General features: G+C 35.3%; 1 protein-coding gene across 1 annotated transcript in view; it reads right to left on the bottom strand.

The window, feature by feature from the left end:
• The window catches only part of ASCC3 (activating signal cointegrator 1 complex subunit 3), a 236,942-nt gene that overhangs the window by 194,094 nt on the left and 19,159 nt on the right, over positions 1–23,689 (bottom strand). Inside the window, 4 exon segments of the mRNA XM_031064101.1 lie at positions 11,634–11,759; positions 12,323–12,464; positions 13,199–13,406; positions 16,196–16,316. Coding sequence (XP_030919961.1) covers positions 11,634–11,759; positions 12,323–12,464; positions 13,199–13,406; positions 16,196–16,316 — 597 coding nt within the window.

Here is a 23,689-nt window from a genome sequence, read left to right as displayed (position 1 = left end):
AAAAGAGACTCCTGGCTCTGTTGATGGCATATTGCTCTCATAATTTACTCCGCTGAGAAAACACGATGCAACTCTAAGGGGAAAAAAACATCACTATTAGATGCACACTGAATCAAAAGCAAGTGCAATCAAAGAGTTAATATAGAAAACCCTTTCCTAGTTCTTCAAGAATATAGACACTGAAAGGCAAAGGGAGAAACCCAACAAATAATAAGGAAAGACAACAAAGGCATTGAGAAAGTAGCTACATACATTCTGGCTATTGCTGAAAAAAAAAGTTAGGCTACTAACATGCAGCATAGGAACTGAACTCTTTTCTTCTAACCAACATAAAATTATTTCAGCTAACATTTCCCAAGTAAAGAGATTATGATATGCTATGAAACTACATAAAAAATACTTTTTGGTAATTTAATTCCTCTATGAATCACCATTTATGAACTAGCTGGAAGAATTTTGTAACAACTGCATCATATCAAGAAAAATTTATCCTTTTTCTTCTTGTTGCAGTTTTGCAAGAATGTCACTACTAACATAGCCCATCAGTTATAAAGTCAATCTTCTAGTCATTATAGCTCCTCCATCCCAAAATCTTTAAAAAACATTTAAAATTATTTGGTGATTTCTAAGTAAATCCCTTGATGAGCCATCTCAGTCCCATTTCTATCACTGAAAGACACAGTCCATCCTCATCTAAGATAAAAGACTCATTTCTTAAGGAGCATACAGAAATTTGTGCTAATTAAAGACAACATTAAAATCAGACAAACTATAACTTGTCTAAAATAATTTGAGTGAGAGTTAATCTTTTAAATGTTCCACTGTTTAAGAACAGCATATACCTCCCTCGACTTTCAAAATTCTCTCTTTGAGATTACATTTCTTAAAAGTTAAAACCAATTTTGGTCTTTGGTATAATTTGAATTAGAATTTAAAATACTATCCTGTATTTCACCTTAAATGAAGACTGAATACTCCTAAGAATGAAAGTGCCTTTGGGGATGCTATCAAAGTAAAGCAGACTACTGCATTCTTCCATACTCACACTGTGAAATTCCACTGAGAAGTGGCTATTCCCTAAACAGGATGCAGCAGAACACTTTATTCATTCTCCAGTCTTAATTACCAAAATGACTGAAACTACTTTGAGTTGTTTTAATTAAAAATTTTTCAGATTTCTGCATGTGCTTTATACTAAAGTCCATATTCGAGTCAATGACTAAAGAATGAAAAATTAACTTAAAAAGTTGCTTTCTCAATTTAAATATTTCACTTGTTAAGATCATTTAATGAGGCCAAAAAAACCCATAACAGCTGCAAAGTCACCAGGTAGACATAATTGGATTTCAAATATTACAGTGATTAAGTACAAGGGGAAAAGAATGCTGTGAACCAGAAAGCTGCATTTCTTTTGAGCTACATGCAGCTGCACTGTGTAAGAACATGTCCACCTGAAATGCTTCTTGAATTTTTACTGGTCATTGGGTTTACTCTACAAAATTCAATCCACAATATTATCTTCCTTGAAAGCAAGGAACCCTGTTTTTAAGAGCAGGGTAAGAACATTTTATATTACTGTATAGTTTTGAAGCACAGATCTCTTTCAGTATTTTATTTTTAAATGACCCCTAATTAATTCAATACTATTTTATGCATGCAAAGGCATTAGTTCTAAATGTGCATATGGAAGTGAATATTTAATCTGTTAATGTAGAAGGCACTTCAGAATAACGTTTTCGAATTATTTACTTTAGCTTATGTTAACACAACAAACTATTTCTTCCTACAAAACCTAAGAAAGCCCAGAAAAACTATCACAATGCTTTGGAAGGTAATTATAGCTGAAATTAGTAATAATTTTAACACATCAAGTAAAAAATGAAAGAATGGCAAACAGAAGAATATTCCCCGAGGATTAACTATTGCTGTCATAATCTTCAGCTCAATTTTCTTCCCCATTTCATTTAAATTGACACTTTTGCTATGCAAGATGGCAGCCCTGCATTACAGTATACATATTAGAAGACTTTTTCCTAAACTTTATAAGAGACTACAAGCATAGTCAGCATTCTACAAGAACACAGCTATTTTGTTTTCATGAATTGCAGCTAAACTTAGCAGCATTCACAGAAGTTTTCCTACCACAGGAAAATAAAAGATAGGTGAGGGATGATGACCTTGTGTGATAGGGTCACCAACATGTGGGAACAATAAAAGTTTAAGTACCAAAAGACAAAAAGTACAACAGTTTTAAAAGCTCTTTGGAAAATCTGTCGAATTAGTTCTGATTGCAAAATTTCTTTTTGTTTGTGCATTACCATCAACAGTGAATGAAATATGCTACAATGAAAAAGAGAACATTTACTCTCACAAAACCCCCCTGAGATACATCTCTCAAACTAAGCCAAACAAAAACTGAAAACCTCATCTTTGGTAGCATAATCTCCTCCAGACTGGCTGTATCCTGTAAAAGCACACTACACTGCCAAATCTGGGTTTGTATTCTATTAAAAGAAGAACTTAAACTAGTTATAAGAATGAGAAAATTGCTCAGAAGTGGTGCTCTTCTCCACAAAACAAACAAAAACAAAACAAAAAAACAGCCTTATTTTTTTCTTTATTTAAGTATTCAGAACCAGTTTTACTGAATGAATCTTTACACAAATTAAAATTCTGACAGGTAAAAGCAGGTACTTTGTTAGATTACTTCTAGGTACAGGCAGATGCATCTACTCCCACAGTGGCTCAGCAGGTGTTTTTCAGCAGCTGCTGCCCTTTACTGGTTTGCCTTTGTAAGTGTTCCCATCAGATTTTCAACTATTTCAGAGGCACCACTACACAATATAAACACACTTGGCAGCTGTGTAGAAAATGAAACAGGCTTAACATTTTATTCAAATCAGATGCAGTCAATTTTATCTCATGTTAATATTAAAAAGTCCATTTCCCTATTCATATTTACTACTTGCATGAAAAGGAGCAACCTAAACAACTATAAGAATATATGAAAATCCTACAAGACAACATCTAATAAATATTTTAAAGCAATTTTTTGCTTTGTGTCTTATACACAGCCATGCTAGTTTAAAGAACAGACTAAAATAAATGAAGTTCTCTATATTCACCAGTACAGATGCCCCTATTAGACTTTGATCCATATTATCAGTTAATTGCTCTTCTCTTTGAACTTCTCTGCCCAAGAAGAGATAATGCCAGATTTTACAGAGCTCTTTAAAACAAAAGGTTGTACATAGAATAAACAAAGTCTCTCTAAATGAGAGGGTCTGTTAAAGTTTCAATTACAACCTCACTAATGAAAGGACATTTGAAAACATTCTTTTTTATTCACAAGGATTTTCTTCTTGCTTTATCTACACTTACTAGTGGGTTTTGCCTGTTGTCATTAGTATCAAGCCCTTGAAAATAAAAGTGTACATAAAAGCACAGCCCAGACTGATACAACAAAGAGCATATTTACCAGTTTTTCAATAGCATCCTTGCCCCTCTCAACATCTTCAGTGTCTTAAATGTGGTTTGTTCATGTAACACCAGCAAACTTACAAGATGTTAAAAGGGTCTTATTATGAGTATGTAAATAAATAAGCTAACACAAAAAAAAAAAATTATGTGTTTCTTGGGGCAAAAGGGTTCAAACCAGAAGATTTGACAAGGATGTAACTGTTTTGCTCGAAGCGACTTTGTGGCTGGGACTGCTAAGAATGTTGGTCTGGGAGAACTCCATTTATTGTGCCTAGTGTTGTTCATCCTCTGCCTGTTTTGAAAAGTATTCTGAGAAGATTCCTGTGTTGAGATAACACATTCCCACAGACCTCCCACACACATGCCTGAGCCCCCTGCTGCGAGAGAGATCATAAAGGCACAGCCTTGTGATAAACTCCAATGTAAGAAGCCCTGTGATATACTGGGTTTGGTAGTGGGGCTGCTACCTCCCCCTTGCTCTGTCCACTAGGATGAGCTAGGCCTAAGGGAGCTTGTGTCTCTGTGTGTCTCTGCCATCCAGCCTTGCTGGTGAGGTAATGAAATAAATTCACTCTTTGCATGGCAGCTGTGGTTTGGTGATCACCTGTATGTGTCAATTCACTCAGTATTATACTATCTACTATGTCCTAACAGCACCTGCTAACTGATTTTTAAAGAAAAAAGATAAATGCCTTGGTAATCTTAAAAGGATTAAAAGCACAAGATTACAAAAGGTCTTGAACTAAACTGTACATGAGACTAGGACAAATGCAACTGAAAGAACAAATGATCAGATCATATTTTAAGCACTCCATTTCAGGACACTACAAGGTAGGTAAGGGCATTATATTACAGCTGAAAACAAGGAGAAGCCTATTGGCCAAAAAAAAAAATAGTCTTTCACTGAAAAGTCATCTGAAAAATTTGTGTAGATAAGGTAAGACAGCACATGCTGCAAAGGAAACCTTCACTCAGTCTGATTCTAAAAGGATCCAGCTTGCCCAGTGTCAAACCAAAGCAAACAAATCTGCTGTCAGTCTACCAAACGACAGATTTATGGCAGAAGTAGAAAGAGAACACTATTTTGGAATAAGAAAAGAGTTACATTGCTAACTGCTATGCTGGTTGCTTTTTAAAATCAGAGACATATTGTACAATCTGGAAAGATTTGTGGGTGCAAGTGGTTATCTATCAATTTCATCAGTAATCCTGGTAAACCGAAATGATAAGGAAGTGTCTATAATACTTCCCCATTCTTATGGGACAATAATAAAAGCCTGTTTTTGTTATACTTTTCTGGTGAAAATCCTTCCAGTTTGTACAAATATAGTCTGTTTTAAAATGGCCACATTACAGTGATTTGATCCACATCATCATACCAAAAATAAAAGCCACATCATATAAATAGGCCAAGGAGGATGTAGTTTGAGCAAATACAGGCTTACATCTGATCAATTATATAATGCCTACCTCCAAAACTTATGTGAGATGTGACATATTTGCTTCCTTTACCTTCATTCCTCCCTATCCCAAAAGAGGTGAACTGTTTATTACTTCCACAATGGTGGATAGACACATATTGTTCCAGTAAGTGAAGGCTGCTGCTCAGTGAAAGCCGTCTTTTGCTTTTCATAGAATCTGACATCAGATCATGCTTCAGTTCTCATCTACCTCCAATTATTCATCATTCCCTATTTTTTTTGCATCCTACATACATCTCATAAAGACAGAGATTGGCTTGACTATCTCCTTTGCATACAGATCTTTCTTAAAAATAAAATAGTAGAAATCTGGCAAGCTGAGGGAGGCATAGAGAAAGACATATAAAATAGTGGTCTATTTAAAAGCTTCTGTTACTTTAATAATCAACTCTTAATGGGAAATATATATATACACATACCCCATACACGTTGTACATATGTGTTTTATATATATAGATGTAGTTTAAAAAGATATTTTTAACTATGTAAAATGTATATATTACTGTCTTTTTTAAGTCTGTGATAATGTTGGACTAAGAATGGATGACAGACTCCAGAGAAATCACACCTGCCAAACATGGAGATGCTTCAGAGAAAATAGTTTCAATTTCTTAACCTGCACTAAGAGATAGGTCCTCTCAAAGACTGTAATAGTTTCAAACAGCTTTTTGGTGAGTCAAAAATCACAGTTTTCAAATTCTAAAGGCAAACCACAGTCCTTGCTGACAAGCATTTCAAAATATGATCTTAAAACAATAACTATGAAAAATATAAAACTATTCCATTTTTTGGGTCTTTTACTATCATTACTTTAAAAGAGAAAATCTTTTGAGACAGTTCATTCTTTTCTCTCTTGTTTCAGCACTAGCTCAAGCTCTTATTCTGATATTCTAGGAAACCTGCTTTATATATTTTGATACAGACTCCAGATAAAAAAAATATTCTTCTGTTAGGAGAAAGTAGGCATAGGTGGAACTATGTTTGAAACAATAATCTCAAATTATTGGACAAAATTATCCACCTGTAAAGTATTTCTTTATCACATATTTATTCCTTTATATCTACCTACTTAATTACTAATCTTCTCCATTGGTGTTAAGTTTTCAACTTGTCAAACTCCTGGTTATTGGAGAGTGGTCATAACTGTTGATCCTCCAAGCTGTGCTCCTAAGAACTCTGCCTCACTGAAACTGAGACATCCACTTGTCATGTTAAATCAAGGAGCCCAGACTTTCACATTTCATTATGCAATTAATTCAAAGTTGTACTATAACATGCATAAAGCCTTGCTATCCCTGCAATGTACATGTATTTCAAATACAGTATCAGATCTATTTGACATGACCATATCAGGTTTCTTTTCCTCTAAACTATTTAAATATCTTTTTTTGTTGTAAAGGTCTTACACAAAATAGGGTTAGTGATCTAGCACTCGTTAAAATCAGTGATCCTATTGCACAAAAAAACTCATCTTACTGGCAAAGGCATATTAGAATAGTAGAAAGGTTTTATGAATCCAGAAAAATATTATAGTACCATTTCTAGTATTAAAAGCTATATCAATAAAGTAAGAGGTTTTTTTCAAAATACTTTTTGATTTATCATAATGGGAAGATGTTCTTCATTGCTGAAAGAAAAAAAAAACTTAGCATTCAGGAAATCACATAGTCACATCTATCTGCAGTGAAAGCTGCAGTCAAGTAAGGCACATGTTTAAAAATATTACATTCAATGAATTATTCTCAAGCATAGCAAGTGTCTTTCAAAGGTGAATCAGTAGCAAGTCACAGAGCATGTTTGCATTTCTGCAACGTGAGATTACAGGTAAATTTTAAAATCAGAATACCACTTTACAGCTTGCACATCATAGCAACAGATCTTTTTGATGAAGAGTTAATAAAATGTTTCTACTAAGAAACAGAATTTTCTTAATGGAAAATATGATAATTTTGTACAAGATGGACAATAAACTGCTGGTTCAGCATGAAGCACATATTTTTGCTTGCTTTAAGCCAAAGCAATAATATTTATTCCTAGAATTTTAATGAAACAGTGTCTCAATGCTTCATTTAAGAGTAAGTGAAATAATCAAACAATTTGATGCAGAAATTTTACATATATTATCTGAAATTCTAAAAAAAAATGAGAAAATACCATTAACTCACATATTGAAGAAAATTAAGCCAGAACTTGTAGGCTTTAAGATCATCATCAGTGTTGAATCTTAACTCCAATATTTTTGTTCACCTGGTATTGCACATATTCAACCCTCTTTGGACACCCCCTCCCTGAAATATGAAGACCGAGTGCAATCCCTAATATGCACTACCAGCCACTAAAGCAATTGCACCTTGACATACACAGTTTTCCTTGTCTTAAGTTGGGGCTAATGATTACAGAACTTTTAAACTCTCCTCAGAGCAATTTCTGAGTATAATTCATTGGATAAATGACAAGATTTCAATAAGTGCAAAATATTTTTTTACATTATTCCATACGGTTCAACCATCAATTGTTGTTTGGAAAATAAGCAACTGAAATATGCACTAAGATCAACTTTTGAATTAATGATCCAATATTCTGGATGTGAAAAATGTAATTTATCCAAAAACACGCATACTTTAATTCAGTAGACTTACCTTGTACAATTCTAAAAACAAGAAAACATTACAGGAAAAGAGAGCATATTGATTTTGTAATAATTCCTTCACATGATGCAGAGAGAAAAAAAATACCTTTCTTTAGATCATTAAGCAGTGCTAGTAAAAGGAAATGGAAATAACATGAAGAAAAGAAATAAATCCTACCCTGAACATCCACTTTAGGCAGAAAGCCAAAGTAATTTTTCACGATCAGCAATTTTTTAGATGAAACTTGTTTTCACAATCTTGAAGAGCAACTTTCCCTGGCCTGACTTTATGACTTTAAAGGTACATTTATTTGGCAAAAAGCCTGGCACAAAACCACATTTATAATAAATACAAAAAATACATTTCACTAATGGTCAAGCTGCATGTCAACTGAGCAAAGATAATAAAGCTAAGCTTGTGCTTTCCTAATTTTTAAAATTCTCATTATTGAAACAACGTAGCTGGCACATCACTTATACAAATAGTAGAATCATAAGACTTTAGATTAAACTGGTGTGACCAAGCAGCTACTTATGAATCACCTGTGCTTGAACAGTGGTAAAACCACAGCTTTCTGAGAAATAATAAATGTCAAGAAAAACAGATATCCACAAAGGGGTCTGGGGTTGGGATTTGTGGCCTTTCTGTAAGAGCCCTTTGCAACTCCTTTCACGGGACACAGTGCACCCTTCCATCTCTGAGCACCAGCGACATTCCTGAGCAGCAGCACAGCTCCCTCTGTGCCACCAGCTCCTGCTCCCAACCCAACACAGGTAGGAAATAAACAATATGAGATGGCACAGGTAGAGTGAGATTGTTGCAGGAAGTGACACAGCAGTTCAGATCACAATGGAGAAAGGTAGGAGGCAAAGCTGAAAAAGGAACACCACAGAAAGCAGGAGAGTGCTGAAGCCAGCTGTTTATGACGTGCTATGGAATGTTTTTATGGCTGCCAAATTGTGCAGGGTCCGTCACTCCTGGTCTCATATTTGCAGTGCATAATGGGATTAAGAAGGAATGGTAGGTGTAAAGATCTGGACCTTTATCAGTTCATTTGAGTTTCATCTTAGCACCTGCGTTCTTTTAGGCAGTTATTTCACTAATCATGAAGTCATCAACTTTTTAGGAAAACTCTGACCCTTTGCAAGGAGGCCCTCACTAAACTAAATACTTACCTTGAAAATACCAGCCATAAGATTTCAGATAATATAGTACTAAAACTAGCTTAAATGTGTTATTTCTTCACTGTGGAGTGCAGTGGCAGATGCACCCTGGCTACACTGCCAATCCTATAAAAAAGAAACCTGTGTTGATTAATATCTGTGCTGGTTTAAGGCATTGCTAGAGGTTTTGCCATTTTGCCTTATGCTTTCACATAAGAAACTATTAACAAAGGAAGCATATATATGTTTAAAATGTGGTTTGTTAGAATTACTGTCTAGAGGAATACATTTCTCTCATCTCTTCTCAACCTGTGTTTACAGGAAATAAGAAAATCTAAACCTTAACTAATACTTTAAATAATTTTAAACGCAAGATTACTTCCAACTCATATGATGCAGAACTTTAACTTCTAACCAACAGTTCAAAATATAAATGAACTCCTTATGAACTCAGTTCTGACCTTAGGAGTTTCAAAGCTGAAATGCAATGGTGTATGCTGCAATAAATGTTACACAAATACTCTACTGCTGACAATGCGATCAAAATCACATAGCTCATGAGAAACAGATAGAGTTCTTAAACTTATTTTTGTGAAAAAATACAGACTAAAAAGAAAGGGAAGAAGAATATTTATATTTTTTAATGCCATCAGGATTTCCCCAGAGAATAGCAAGTGCTTATAAAGCTCAGTATATAATACTCAAAACCCCAGCAACAATAAATGGCTTGGTTGTTCTGTGCCTTCTTCCCCCTGAGGATTATGGGTTGCATGTATATTGACTTGTTAAACAGGCTGAGTACTTTTATGTCTAGACTAAATGTCTTACATCAAAACTCTACCACTAATAGCACCACATAGTAGTCAACAGCAGCAGAACTGTCAACTTTCTCAGGACGTCTTTAGAAGTTCCTAGTCATGAATTATCTAGTTATATTTACTGTCATCTCTACTCCTTGACCACCTACTCAAATTTTAGATAATCTGGCAAAAATATCCATACAGAGATACAATAGAGCTATTTTATGAGCACTTATACACGCTAGGAAACACCTGAAAATCATTATTTTTCTGCTTTTGCTTACACTACTTAATCCAAAATACAACATATTGGCAGAAAATCTTCATGCTCTCTAAATTGACTCCAGTTAACTGGCAAAAATTTGAAACACCAACCAAGGTGTTTCTGAGCTTAGAGATTTAAAACAGTCATGCAGAGAAAACAAAAAAAAAATTTACATCTTGACAAAGGATGTCTTAACTTACTCATTGGGAGTTCCAGCCTCTTTCAGCTCCTTGATAAAAAATTTCTATTTAACAAATTTCAAATCTATGAGTCTCATTAGTGAAATCAAGAAGCTGAGAAGTCCTCAGCTGGACAAACTTCATAAAATTGACATCTGTTGTCCCAAATAAATACTAAAGTTAGGAGTAAGAATTACATACATGTATGTTCAAACAATCAAAACTGGTTTTGTTGTTGACACTTCTATTTGATCTCATGTAATAAGAATCATATCAAAGAATAAAGTTCTGAAGAAGATGGTTTCTGTTTCAAAATTTCACTGTAAAACTGAAAAGCAGACCTCTGGATGATACACAATCTACAAAAGACAATTGCTGATTAAATTTGTATAACTGATGATTTTTTTAACATTTATTTTAAATATTACATGTGCAAAAATCAGCAAACTATTCAAAACTATTCATTTTAGATAGGTATTTTTCTGTCTGAATCATATTTTTTCTGAAACCACTTACTGCCTTTTGAAATATTGGTACTTCTTCCAAAAAGTTTACAGATTAGTAGGTAGTATTTAACTTAGGAAAAAGACATTTTATTGCAGAAAGCTGTCATGCTGAATACTGTCATATAAAATGACAATAGCTGCAGTTTCTGTATTTTTCAATCTGGTTAAGGGCTGTCAGTCAATTCATAAACACAACACTGTCACCTAAGCAGAAAAGAATAGATTGATTCTAAAACTGTCTTCTGTTTTGAAAGAGTTAAATCTTCATTCAGAATCCCAATAACGTGCCTTGCATATATTCTCATTTCCTGCTCTCCCAGAGAGAAAAAGGTGGAAAAAAATGTATCCACGTTATATGCTGCAGAACTAAGAGACATAAAACCTTCTCTGTACACAGAGCTTGCTTTTTATGTCTCTGTTCAAATCACTACCAAATCCTCCACTTTTCAATAGATTTGACATATACAACAAGGAGTAAAAAGGTACCTGTGATGGAGTACTGCAAGTTCTAGACTGTAAATAACCAACAAGAAATTTACTTCCCTTACCTCAGCTTTTTCACCATTTTAAATCAGTAAAAGTTGAAATGTTAACGTTTGTTTTATCCGCTTTTTTCCTCTCTGCTCTTTACTTTCTATCATCAAAGCACATTTTGAGATGACTTTGCACCCCACACAGTCCATAACACCATATTCAACACCCCTGAACTGCATCAGACAGTAAGACTGGTGCAGAATAGTGCTGTGTAGTCAGAAGCCAACCTGTACAGGTCAAGGTACAGAAGCTCAGGTTCACTTTCTCCTGTGATCTTCAGAATAGAACAGAATCACTGTAATACTTTCATTTCATTGATTCAGATCACAGCTCAAAACCATAAATAACTGAAAATGTAATGCCAAAGGAATGGAGAACTGCAACTCATGAACAATTCCTTGAATCTGAGTCAACATGAAAGGGATTGTATCACTGAACTATGTTCCCCAATAAATATTCTTCAAATTAGTAGTGAAGAAATTAACTGCCTGCATTTACCTATCATATATCACTGGAAAAACTGGCAATATTTCCAGTTAAATTTTGGTAATACAAAGTAAAAACTAATTTAATGTCTTTGAAATGGTATACTCACCTCATCTAAATCTTTAATATAAACAATTTTCTCTTCAATACCAATAGGCATTGGCTCACTATGGGGGATCTTCACCTCTTCATACATTTTATTATTTTCTCGCTGAACTGACTCTGGTAAGAACACCTGAAAGTGTGTAACAGGAAAATTAATTAAAAGTATGAAAACAGAAAGTGTCATTATGCATAACTCACTTTGAACAATGCTTTGTCACTTTCCTCCAAAAAATTGATCCAAACCAAAAGCAAATCTCATTCATCCTTTTTATAGATCGAGCTGAACCCCCTAAATGGAAAACAATCAGTTCTACTACTCAGAAAATAGTCCCAAACCCCCCAAAAAGATAATTCTGTTTTATTAAATTTCAGAATCCATTAGGTCCAAAATTTCATAAAGCATTTATTTTCTTAAAGTCAGTTCAAAGGTATCCAAAAGAAAGAAAAATAATATCTTAAGAATTTAAATGACCCTAGGAATAAAAGCAAATACATAGTTTGAAAATGATATTATTTCTTCCAGAGTCAAAATAAAAATAGAATATATCAAAGCACCTAAAACCCTCTGCAAAGAAGCACTGCTTCATACATTGGATTCCGAGAAGGAGGAGACTAAGGAAACAAAGGGAACCCTGCTGCACATTACTCTTGGGGAAAGGTGTACTGCTCAAGAAGGGTCATGCACCAACATACCTTTGCACCCCCAATGAATGCTGATGTTTTCATAGCTTCAGCTCGGGAATCATAGACATGTGGATAATGAATTTTTTCGACACTCATCTCTCTCTGTCTACCTAGGACTGGCATACTTCGAGCATTCAGAAGCGCTAGTTCTCTGTGGGCAGAAAAATACCTGCAGTAATTCTGCCCATTTCAGGCTGCCATCACAAAAACTTTAATATGGCACATTAAAGTCAGAGCAAGATTTGAGGAAATGAAATTAAAAAAAAAATTTACAGTGTTATTCTCTGGCACTAGTTAGACCAAAACCTTGAAACACACGGTTTAGATAAAATTCAGAAGTGCAATCCAACAAGTGCAATGCTTTCCTAAAAGCAGTTTTGACTCTTTTTAAGCAACACAGCAACATGATTCCACAGTTAGATACCATTCTCACTATATTTTTCTCAATACAAAATACAACAGCTTATTTGCTCCTTATTCTCTCCCTCCTCTACTCCTCCCACTACCTTCTAGCTGTCAGCTTAGAAAATAGTACCCATTAATCTTGAGAGAGAAAAAGAAAGATAGTTCTGATAGATTTAGTACAGACTTCATAAATCCTAAGCAAGCAGTGTGCATACAGGAACTAAGAAAGATAGCCTACCCCACTAATCTGCAATTCCAGCCCACAGAGATGAGATCAAGAAGATTCTCATTAAGCAAATCACTGCTTTCTTTCCTGAAAATTAGGTTTTCATATTAAAAAAAATTCTACGCTTGTAATAAAACGTGACTGGAAGTCAGAATCACCTAATCACCAAAGCAAGCTAAAAGAAAATAAACTGTTATGATATGTTGAAGTAGCAATTACAACAGAAGCATTTCTCAACTTTTGGGATTTATTACCTTTGCATCCGCAGCTCTTTGGGATCAAAGCACATTTGTCCTTCTCCAGAACCTTCTCCATCTTCCACAGCTTGTTTTTCTTTTCTGGCATTTCGTTTTTCTTCCCGACGATATTGCTTCATTAACAACTTTTCTTGTTCAGACTGAATTGTGACTTGACAACCATAATTTGGTTTAGCATTTTCTCCTATAAACTTCTTGCACTGTTCTGCAATATGATAACAGACATGCATATCCATAAGTACTGGATTCCATTTGTTCCCCCCCAGTTTCATTCTAAAGGTTTGAGGGTTTGATATCTGGTTTCATGCCTGTTTTGGGGGGTTTGTGTGTGCATATGTAAGTGTATTGTGTGTTTTAAAATAGTTGAGCTTTATGTAGACTATGCAGCAGTTGGGCTCAAGACATCTAGAAGTACCACCAGGTCATGTCCCAAAGGCAGGACATCTAAAATACACTCAACCCCAAACCAAGGGGATGGACTAGCAGCAAAAGGAAGGACATTTTTCGTTTTCTGTATTTGTAACAACTCCATCTACAGTGGAAGTGCCACTTTGCCTCTTATCACTGCTCTTACATACATGCACCGATAAGCAGGATGGGTGACAACAGATTAAACAGGGCGATTTTTTTTAAACAGCCTCTTCACATAACAATTAGTGTATATATACTAGATTACATGACTGTATTGAAAGCATACTCACAATGCAATTTCCCTGAACAAGTGAGGAAATCTATCCTACTCTATACAATCACAAGGACTCCTTTCTTTTACGTCAATAAGCAGCAGGATTATCAAGAAGAGTCAGAACCACAGAACAATTACAGTAAACAATAAATCCAGGGGAGCAGGGGACCAAAAATGCTCAGTTACATTCACCTTTCTGAGATCAGTACTGGCTAAAACTGAAGACACAACCAAGTCTTTTATATACAACAGGCTGGGAGAGATTTATTTTGTTTTCATTTTAACAATATTGGTGGCTTTAAATGTCATTTTTCAAAATCTTGCAAACAGATTATTAGTTCATATAGGCTTGACTGTATATTAAATACTTAACTCAGTTAGGTTTCATATGAACTTCTGCAGCCAAACTCTGAAGTGAAAAACTTGAAAACCTTTTTTCATCAAATAAACCCACTTGACTGACATTTTGAACAATTTGCGCTGCTTAGTTTTCACCTACAGCAACAGTGAAACTCCTACATCTCACAGCATGCATACTGGATAAGGCAACAATAACTCGTTGAAGAGCATTGAAAAAATTCGAATAAACTGTCATAACGTCCACATTAATACCATCACGTCTGCAGCTTTTAACTCTCTCTCTCTCTCTCTCTCTCTTGTATTAAAAGGGGACAACAATTTCCTGACCAAATTTAATTCAGACTGAAGACACCAGGGCAAAGAAATGTTACTTGATTTGTCTGATAAACACAACAATCACCTTTACTGTCATGAACGGAAATTACATAAGAAATAGTCAAATAACACAGCATGATACAAAAAAGCAGTACATGTACAGTTTCTTGACTTGTGCTAATTTTTTAAAAGCACAAGTGGCTCAAAATTGATTAAATTTCTGCAGACAGAAATTAGTCCCTTCCCCAAGTGAAATTTTGGAAAGATAAGAGTTCCCCATTAGAAATACCATTTTGATCAACTTAAAAAGAATAAAACCTTATTAAAATTAAAATACTAAACTCAGCGCCAAGAGCATCTTCAGTCTCAGAGAAAATACCCTTAATATCACTGACTTTTTTACCACAGTTAAAGAAAGGATTCTCTCATCAGTGAAAAAAAGCATTAAATCAGTTAATGCTTTTCTATTGTCTGAAAAACATAACATTGAAAATATTCTTCCTCCACATTCTAGCAGAAATTACTGTGATAGATTTTCCTGATGGCATAATGAGGAGTAATTTCATAAAAGCTTCCAAAATACTAATTCTGCTAAGTGAGAAGAAAATACTCCTGTAACTAAACTCTGTACACAGGAGAAAAATGTATTAATTCAATTTATACTGAATGTATTTTAATTGTTTATTTGATGACCTAGGAAAGGAAAGCTATCAGGTTAGAAAGCCTTGTCATACAGAAGACATTCATCTTTGAAATCATGAAAGGTAAAACTAACAGTTGTTCTGATGAGTTTAGACTAACAATTAGCACAGCAAGAGATGAACTTCTGTACACTTGCTTATGTAATGTTTCATTAAAGACAAACATTAAAAAGGGGTCAGTTGCATTTTCAAATTATTGTGGAGGGAGATACATAAGTCCACCATTACTGGCTCAATTCACATTTTTCCAACTCCATACACTGCGAACACGCAGTGGGCTGCATAGTGCTATGTCCATGTAAGATTTAGCCCAAGTCACAACCCATATGCTATCAGATTTATTTTTGTCAGAGAAGAAACTTGTAAGACTTGTTTTAAACCAACAATCTGTAAAACTTGTTTTAAAATAATTACTTGGTGCAGATATATTAACTTATAAAAGCAAAAATGACAGTACAAAACCTGAATTCCTTTTTTTCACCCTCTCACTTATTCATGCTTAAGTTTGACTCTATTATTTTCAGAAGTAGTTGTAACTGTGCTTTTCTTCCCCAAGGCCTACATTAGATGATAGTACAAAGTAGAGAGGAAGCAGGAAAGCAAATGAGGAATAATAGAAGATCAGATTATTTCCAGAGTAATCCATTAAAACAGGAAAAGTGCAACTGTTAATACATTCAATATTTGCACATGCCCACAGGCAGTTGAAAACTAAATAAATCTATATGCAATCTATATGCAATCTATATTTGTTTCTTCTGTATAATCAGACTTTCTTTGCTTAAGCCCAGAAATACATTCCTCCATTGTCTCCTGGGATTTTTTTGTTTGTTTTTAAATTACACATGGACAGTACTACTGTTGAAAATAAAACAGAACAGTTAGAAATCTACTTTTTATCTGATTTGGAACAAAAATTTTGTAGTCACTTACCTTGGAGAGCCTGGAACCTGTTATCATTTGGACAAGTCAAAGATCTTTCCAGAATCAGAGATCTGTTCTGTAGGAGTTTCTCTATGAGTTCAAAACCTTCAGGGCCCAGCAGCTCAAATAACTACAAAGAAAATAAAGCCATAAGTCATATCCTAATGTACATAAATTTTTAAATAGGACTGCAATATTTCTATCCTTGGCAACATCATATCTGTTGACAATATCTAACAAATTAATGAATTTCACTTCCCAATAATTTAATCCAAAGGGTATAATTTCTAATACCAGGTTCTCTATTACAAAAAGAGAGAATTACAGAAAGTTTTCAGTTGGAAATATTTAAAAATCTGTGAATTTTGTCTATTAAGAAAAACTCACTTTCTCTTGGGGATTCTGATATAAAATTTAACTCTTCTCAAGACTAAACTTTATCTGTCTTAATGGTTATTTACATATGCTGTAAATTTACTTCTCCATAATCTATGCAGATGAATCAAGAGAACCAATGCTTTTGCATGAAAGTCAGGTATGTAGGAAGTTATTCCCTTTATAGTCAACAGGAGGTGTAGCCTACTATATTTTCACAGGCTGCAGGAATATGAAGAAACACTTAAGATGACACTACTACTGACTTCAGTACCTGTACATATAATCCTGTGTGTAATTTGAACACATAAGGTAAGTGATGTACACCAGAAGAGAATTCTGTACCAGTAAGTGGTATTTTGGCCCAATGATACTCTTATTCAATTGATTCTCTTGTAGCAGGTTAGACAAACACAGTTCCCTATTTAAAGTTCCATTTTCCACATAATACTGTGTTTTAATGGAAAAAAACCCCAAAACATTAAAAGTACTTTCATCTCTATCTAATCTGTAATTATTTTGTCAAAAATCAAAGCATTACAGTAAGCAGTAAGTTACTCAAAACGCATTTTTGATTTTTAATACTGCTCAAAACAATTTTTTCTCCATATTTTTCTATTTCCAAAAAGGAATACAGAGCAGCTTCTCCTTAGTGCTTTTTGAATTTGCCACCAATATTATCCATATAACTTCAGGAATCTGGTAAGAATAAAATGTATAATGTACTTTGATGTGATGTTCTAAGAAAGAGTAAGACTTTGGCACAGTAGGATTCAAGCATTTCTGTTCTAACTATAAAAAGAGAGAGAGGTCTCTTACTGTCCTGTATTTAATTTGCCAACTCCTTAACAAAGAATTTTTCTGTGGCTCTCTATGACTACTGTCCTTGGGGAACACCTTGAGAAAACTTTATGTTACCTCTTCACATATTTGCAAAACTCTGAACAGTGCCAAAGGCATCAAATCAATGATCCCTTTTTTTCAGGTCAATCTGTACTTCATAATACAAGCTGTCATTTAAAAATAAGGAAGGGGTAAAAAGGAAAACGTGTTACTCCAGCCCCTCAGGAGTTTCTAGGAAAACATAAGGTTTCTGCAAATCAGTACAGTGATGGTGCAGTTTGCAGAGACCATGAACTAACAGCTGAATGGTATAAAGGCTTGTATTTCTTTCATTAGACTAACCAGTGATGGCAAGCTGGAGAAGCAGTCTCCAGAAAATAAAAGAATTCAATAAATGTGGACAAATAGAAGATTTTCAAAATTAACATACTACAAAAATATAGAACAGGGAACTGCTGGTCAAACATCAATTCTGCTGTCAGGGATCTCAAGCTATGATGGATTTCCCTTTATCCAGCCTTCACTAGCACTGATCATTAATTCTTCTATTTTGCATAGGTCTTTACTGTCACGTTACAGACCCATTTTAATTAATATTATCTGAAGCTATAAGATGACCTTGTTTTTACATTTCAAAAGAAAGCGGCAATTTAGCACTGGTAAATTTGAGGAGGTATTAAGAGAGGGAGAGAAAAATAATCACTGAAGCAGCAAAAAAACAAATGTATTTGAAATAGCTTAATTGTATAAAGAACTGAACACAAACTTGTCTTGACTTAGCTAATGATTTCTTGAATGTGAAATACCAGCAACACAGGGAAATTAAATCTTTCAATGCAACCAGATCTGGGCTCAAACACTAATTTCTCATCAAGGCAGCAGACACAATGTAAACACATTCTGACTTAGCATGTTACTCCCCCAAAATGCCCAAACTCAAACTCACACCACCACCATCACCATTAGAAGACAAATAACACACTAGCTCTAAAACATCCAATGTAGATCTCTATCTCTGCACAGGACTCCAAAACATCTCTCTCACTTGAAGTTGTTAAGAACAATCTAGAAAAGCATCAGTCACAAAAGATGGTATTTGCTGGGGAAAGATAACATCCTTCTTTTTTGAACGGACAATGTTTTCCCCCTCCTGGTTTCCCAATCTATTCTGAAACAAAAACCATCCATATCATACTCTTCACCCAGTAAGAACAGCAGAACCTCAAAAAGAAGCAGCAATGTTACACAATACATTCTGCTTCATGGTCAGACATCATGAAACAAAAACTCCAGCCCCCGTGAGACAGGGGCTCAATGGAAGAGCACCAAGGTGAAATTGGACATCCCCCTTTCCAGCCAACCTACCAGTCAGAGAGAGCAAAACCCATACAATACTACATGCCAGACTCTGCAACACCTGTGTGGTGAAAGTCACTCCATTTTGCCATCTTGATGGGTGGACAGATATTCATTTGCTACCAGCAGTTTGAGAGCTGGCTTGGTCACCTAATTAACCTTGATGTTCCTGAATATAAAGGAGGCTTTCAGGACATTTTAAACAGCTAAGACAGAGTAAGCTCATTGCTCAAGAATGAGGGGAAAAGCAAAAGAATATAGAAGATCAGAAGCAATGACCCGTTCTTATTGACAAGATGTCTCCCACGCTCACCAGAAGCCTGCCAGAGCTCATGGGTGGAAAATAATGATTGAGAGCTAAACCAAGCAGAAGTACTGTGAGACAAAGCTACACAGCAAGCTCTCTCACCATCTACCACTGATGGTAGCAATACTGACAATGCTAGAAAAAGTTTGCAAAGACCAGAAATAACTAAACTTGAGAACTTGCAAGACCAAAATATTATTAATATTCATATTTGTTCATACTGTAGGAGTAATCCATTGCTTTCTAATTAAGGTATTAATAACTATCACAGAATGCTGCTGTTTTAAAGTACAATTCTTTACCTTATCGTTTTTTGATGCTTATGAAAACACATCCATGCAGGAAGCTTATTACTATCAAAATCAGTGCAGGATAATGAGAAGTAAAATAAGCCCATAAAAATACCTTCTCTCCACCCCTCTCCCCTTCCCAGCTCTACTTCCTCTCCCAGTGGTGTAGGGAGACAAGGAATGGGGGTTATGGTCAGTTCATCACTGGCAGTTTCTCCCACTGCTCAGGGAGAGAAGTCCTTTTCCTGCTGCACTGTGGGGTCCCTGCAAAGGGAGACAGCTCTCCAAGAGTCGGTGAGTTCATCCCACAGGCAACAGATCCCCTCAAACTGCTGCCATGTGCAGTCTTTCAAGGACAGGCTGCTCCAGCATGGTTCCCCATGGGGTCACAAGTCCTACCAGGAAACCTGCTCCAGCATGGGCTTCTCTCTCCATGGGTCTGCAGGTCCCTGCCAGGAGTCAACTGCATGATAAATTTTCATCTTCTTAGATATGTTATGACAGAGACATAACCACCATTTCTATCTGGCCCAGCCTCGATCCACAGCACATCCATCTTTGGCTCTGCCAGACATGGGAGAAGCTTCTAGCATCTTCTCACTGAAGCCACCCTTGAAGCAGCTTCCACTAGCAAGGCTTGGCCATGTAAACCCAAACCACCAGGGTAGGCACTAACACTTCAGATTTGATATGTTTATATATATTCTGGCCTGAATAATCAACACCAAAGACCCTGAGAGAAGGCAAAGGAATCTGGTAAATATTCATAGTTGACTTTCTATTAAGTTATAATGAGATAAACTAGACAGTGGCCAACAGATGGAGAGGCTGTGTGTCAATCAGCAGTTTCTTGATTCCCAGCCAAATTATTACACTCCTTGAAGTCAGTAATAGATTATGCCCAAAAGGCAACCCTGAATGCCTTCACTAACAAAGGTCCCACATGACTTCAGCTACTGCTCTGTAACCATGAAAACATAGATGAGTGAGATATATGTCACTGATATTTTTTGAGTGATTGTTACATTTCATTTTATGTGCTTAATATCTGGAGGAAAGCATATTGAGTAACCAATGTAGGAACAAAAGGACAAGATGTGTCATATTGCATTAGAAAGGTGAGGCAAGGTCCCCATGCAAATGATTTCTCCTGAATATATCCTAGCTTTATGGAAAAGGCAAGGAGGCAGACAAGAGTCTTACATATAGACAGCAGTCTATCTGCTAGAGTTACCAGAAAGAAGTTGAACCCCAATGAGACACATGACATAGCAATTTTTTTCAAGTAAGGCTCAGACATAAAAAAGTACATCTTTATGTTCAAGACCAGAACAAGATTTTACTCTGAATGTTAAATAGGTACTATTCTCTTTTCAATTCTATAAAGTATAATTTACAAGGAGCTTTGGAGGTCCTCAAATATGAGGCACGGAACTGTGAGTAATACTTTGACATCATAAACTATCTGCCATCACAAGGGCATTTTCTTGACTTCTACACCTTCCCTGAGGTGGGAAAGAGCCCTATAAATCTCAGAAAATGTTTTGTTTTACAAGTGCGCACAAAAATAGACTACGAACAGTCCTTGTACCTCACTTGAGTCTTAGTACTGTTCTACAGCAATAAATGAAATAGAAACCCAAATTCAGCCAACCAGTGGTTGTCCTCTGTACTTTCATAGCCCAACAGCAGGTTTTGGTTACAGAGTCCAACCTACACAATTAACTGCTACCCCTGCATTTTGTGGCTTTTTTTGCAGATGATATTGCTTTACAAAGCACAGTTTTCAAACAGCTGTGGAAGAATAATCACCACAGCAAGATCTCAAGTTTCTTCTGTCCTAGCAGCTCTGAAGCAACTGAAATGATTGCTTCATTAAAAAAAAATTATAGGGTAAATAGAACATTTTTCTTGGGCTTATTGGAAAAGCTTCCTGGATATAGTACCTTGTATATTGTTTGAAAAGATTCAGTAACAAAAACAAGGACATTGAAGATAGATGGTTTTTTAAACATAAAAAAATCAACACAAACTTTATGGATATCATATATACACTGATTGCTAATTACTGCTGTGCTGAAGAGACTATCATCCCCTCTAACCACTACAGACTATAGAAGAACACTTGGTTTAAAACCAAGTCTCAGATGTTTTGTCTTCTCGTGTTTCTTACAGGTTGATTAAAAGGAGACAAGCCAGATATAGCATTTCTTACCATTCTTGTTAATAACAGGTATTAAGTGTGTAAGAAAGGAATTCAGCTAACAGATCTGCTTTTCTTTTTTTTAAAGCCTGGCTTTTTTGAATAAAACACCTATTATATACAGTCCATCTATACAGAAATAATCTTCCAACCCTACAAACCACCTAGGAGACTTGACAGAGTCAAAGCAAGCTCAGCTTAACTGCAGTGGTCTCACAACAAACAGAACAGTAACCAGACACTTCAAGTTCTCTTGAGACAAGCTGTTGACAACCTACATGTATGGACAATGCTTTTCTGATGGCTATTCCTGGAGGCTGGAGGACTCTCACATGGCAATCTCACTGAGCACAGGAATCAGATAAGGCAGAACAATCAAATATTCTAAGGAACCAGGAGCTCCTGGCTCTCAGGCAGCTTCCAGTGGGATCAAACACCAGCTCCAAGAGGATGAATGAAGTACTCCTTCGTATCAGAGAGGTCTTGAACATCTGTTAGTTAGCTTTAAAGTTTTAGATTTTACTACCAGTTGGCAATTAGAAGAAAATAATTAATTAAATTTAGAAATAGCCAGATTAAAAAAAGCAGCAAAGTTGCAGGAATTCCCCCAACACACTTAGAATTTTACTTATACGATAGAAGAAGGCTGAGTAAGGAAGCTGATGGAAAAGTTTTCATTGGGAAAGACATTGCACAAAGATAATGAAGTTGTAACAAATTCTTACTCAACATTCAACTTTTGTTTACTTTCCCCATTACAGTCCAACTAAAAGTGATGGAAATCTGGTCTTCAGTATGGGACACATTTTTAGTCCAGAAGTACAGGTACAACAAAGACATGGCCGATTACTCTTTTAAATACCATCTCTCCTCAGCATATTGGGATTATGCTCTATTTTTATGCATTTCTGTATCCACAGATGACTATACAATTTTACTCTAACTAGTATTTACACTAGTAAAAGATAAGAATAACAGCAAGGAAAACTTCAAAAATAGTATTAAAACATCAAAACAAATGTCTTAGAAGACTAAGCCTACAGGTTCAAGGCTTCTTTTAAATCAAATTGAAATCTATAGTTAAAACACTGAAATTGATCAGTTAAAGGGAAAAAAATGTTTTTCTTATAACAAGACTTAAAAACCAGACTATCAGATTGAAAGTGTATGTAAATATTGCTCAATAGGCCTAAACCTATTTATTTCACTATCAGTTTTGATTGCATATAATTCTTTACTATTTGTCTTATAATAAAAAAATAGCACAATCTGTCACAGCATAATTTGAATTTGATGAAAATCTTCCACCAGCTCCTTGTGCAAATCCTAAAACCACCTACTATATCTGAAAAACAGACAAGCACAAAATCACAAATCATAGCAAATTTTCTCAATATTTTTACATGAAAATAAGTGGACTGGAGAGATCATTGTCACTATCATCAATATTTTAACAGAGACTAATTAGAAACTTAGACAGATACACTTATTTTGAAAATTTCAAATACATAGCTACAAGGCAACTTCCACAAGCTTGTTCAGCCTGAAGACTTTGGCAATTAGAAATAATGTCAAACAGCAGCTACAAACAGCAGAGTACTGACTTGCCTTAGGAAAAGAAAACCCTGAAGACAAATTGAAATGTAGAAAACCTCACTGTTACATGATTCCTTAAACTAGTGTTTATCTTCAGAAGTATTCTGGGATAAGCTCTAAATGATTTTTGACATTAAAAGAAGTCCTGAAACTAGATAACCACTGCATTTGCAACTTTTCTTACTTTTAGATACTAGGGCAAGGAATTCTGACAGTACCCAGCAGAAAACATACATTTATGGAAGTGATTTCTGTATCAGAACCAATTTAATTTTTTTTTTTTTTTTAGGGAAGAGGGTTTAAGAAACTTCTAAAATGGCAGTGGTTAGCACAGAATTCTATTCTGCAAAAGGCAAAAACCTGCAGGTTATCTCAAAGGACAGCAATTCCCAAACCTGCCCATTTCAGAAGGAGGACTTGGCTGAGGGTGGATCCGCTACCCCAATGCGTACTGACAGAGTAAAGCAAAATACCAGTAAGTCAAGGAGTTGGTTTATGTTGCTTAACAGAGGTGAATGATGAAGAGTAGCACA

Source organism: Geospiza fortis, unplaced genomic scaffold (genome assembly GCF_000277835.1).
Source record: "Geospiza fortis unplaced genomic scaffold, GeoFor_1.0 scaffold1628, whole genome shotgun sequence".
In the NCBI taxonomy this organism is placed as follows: Eukaryota; Metazoa; Chordata; class Aves; order Passeriformes; family Thraupidae; genus Geospiza; species Geospiza fortis.
Note: the sequence above shows the minus strand (reverse complement) of the source record. Positions and strands in the feature narration are given on the sequence as shown.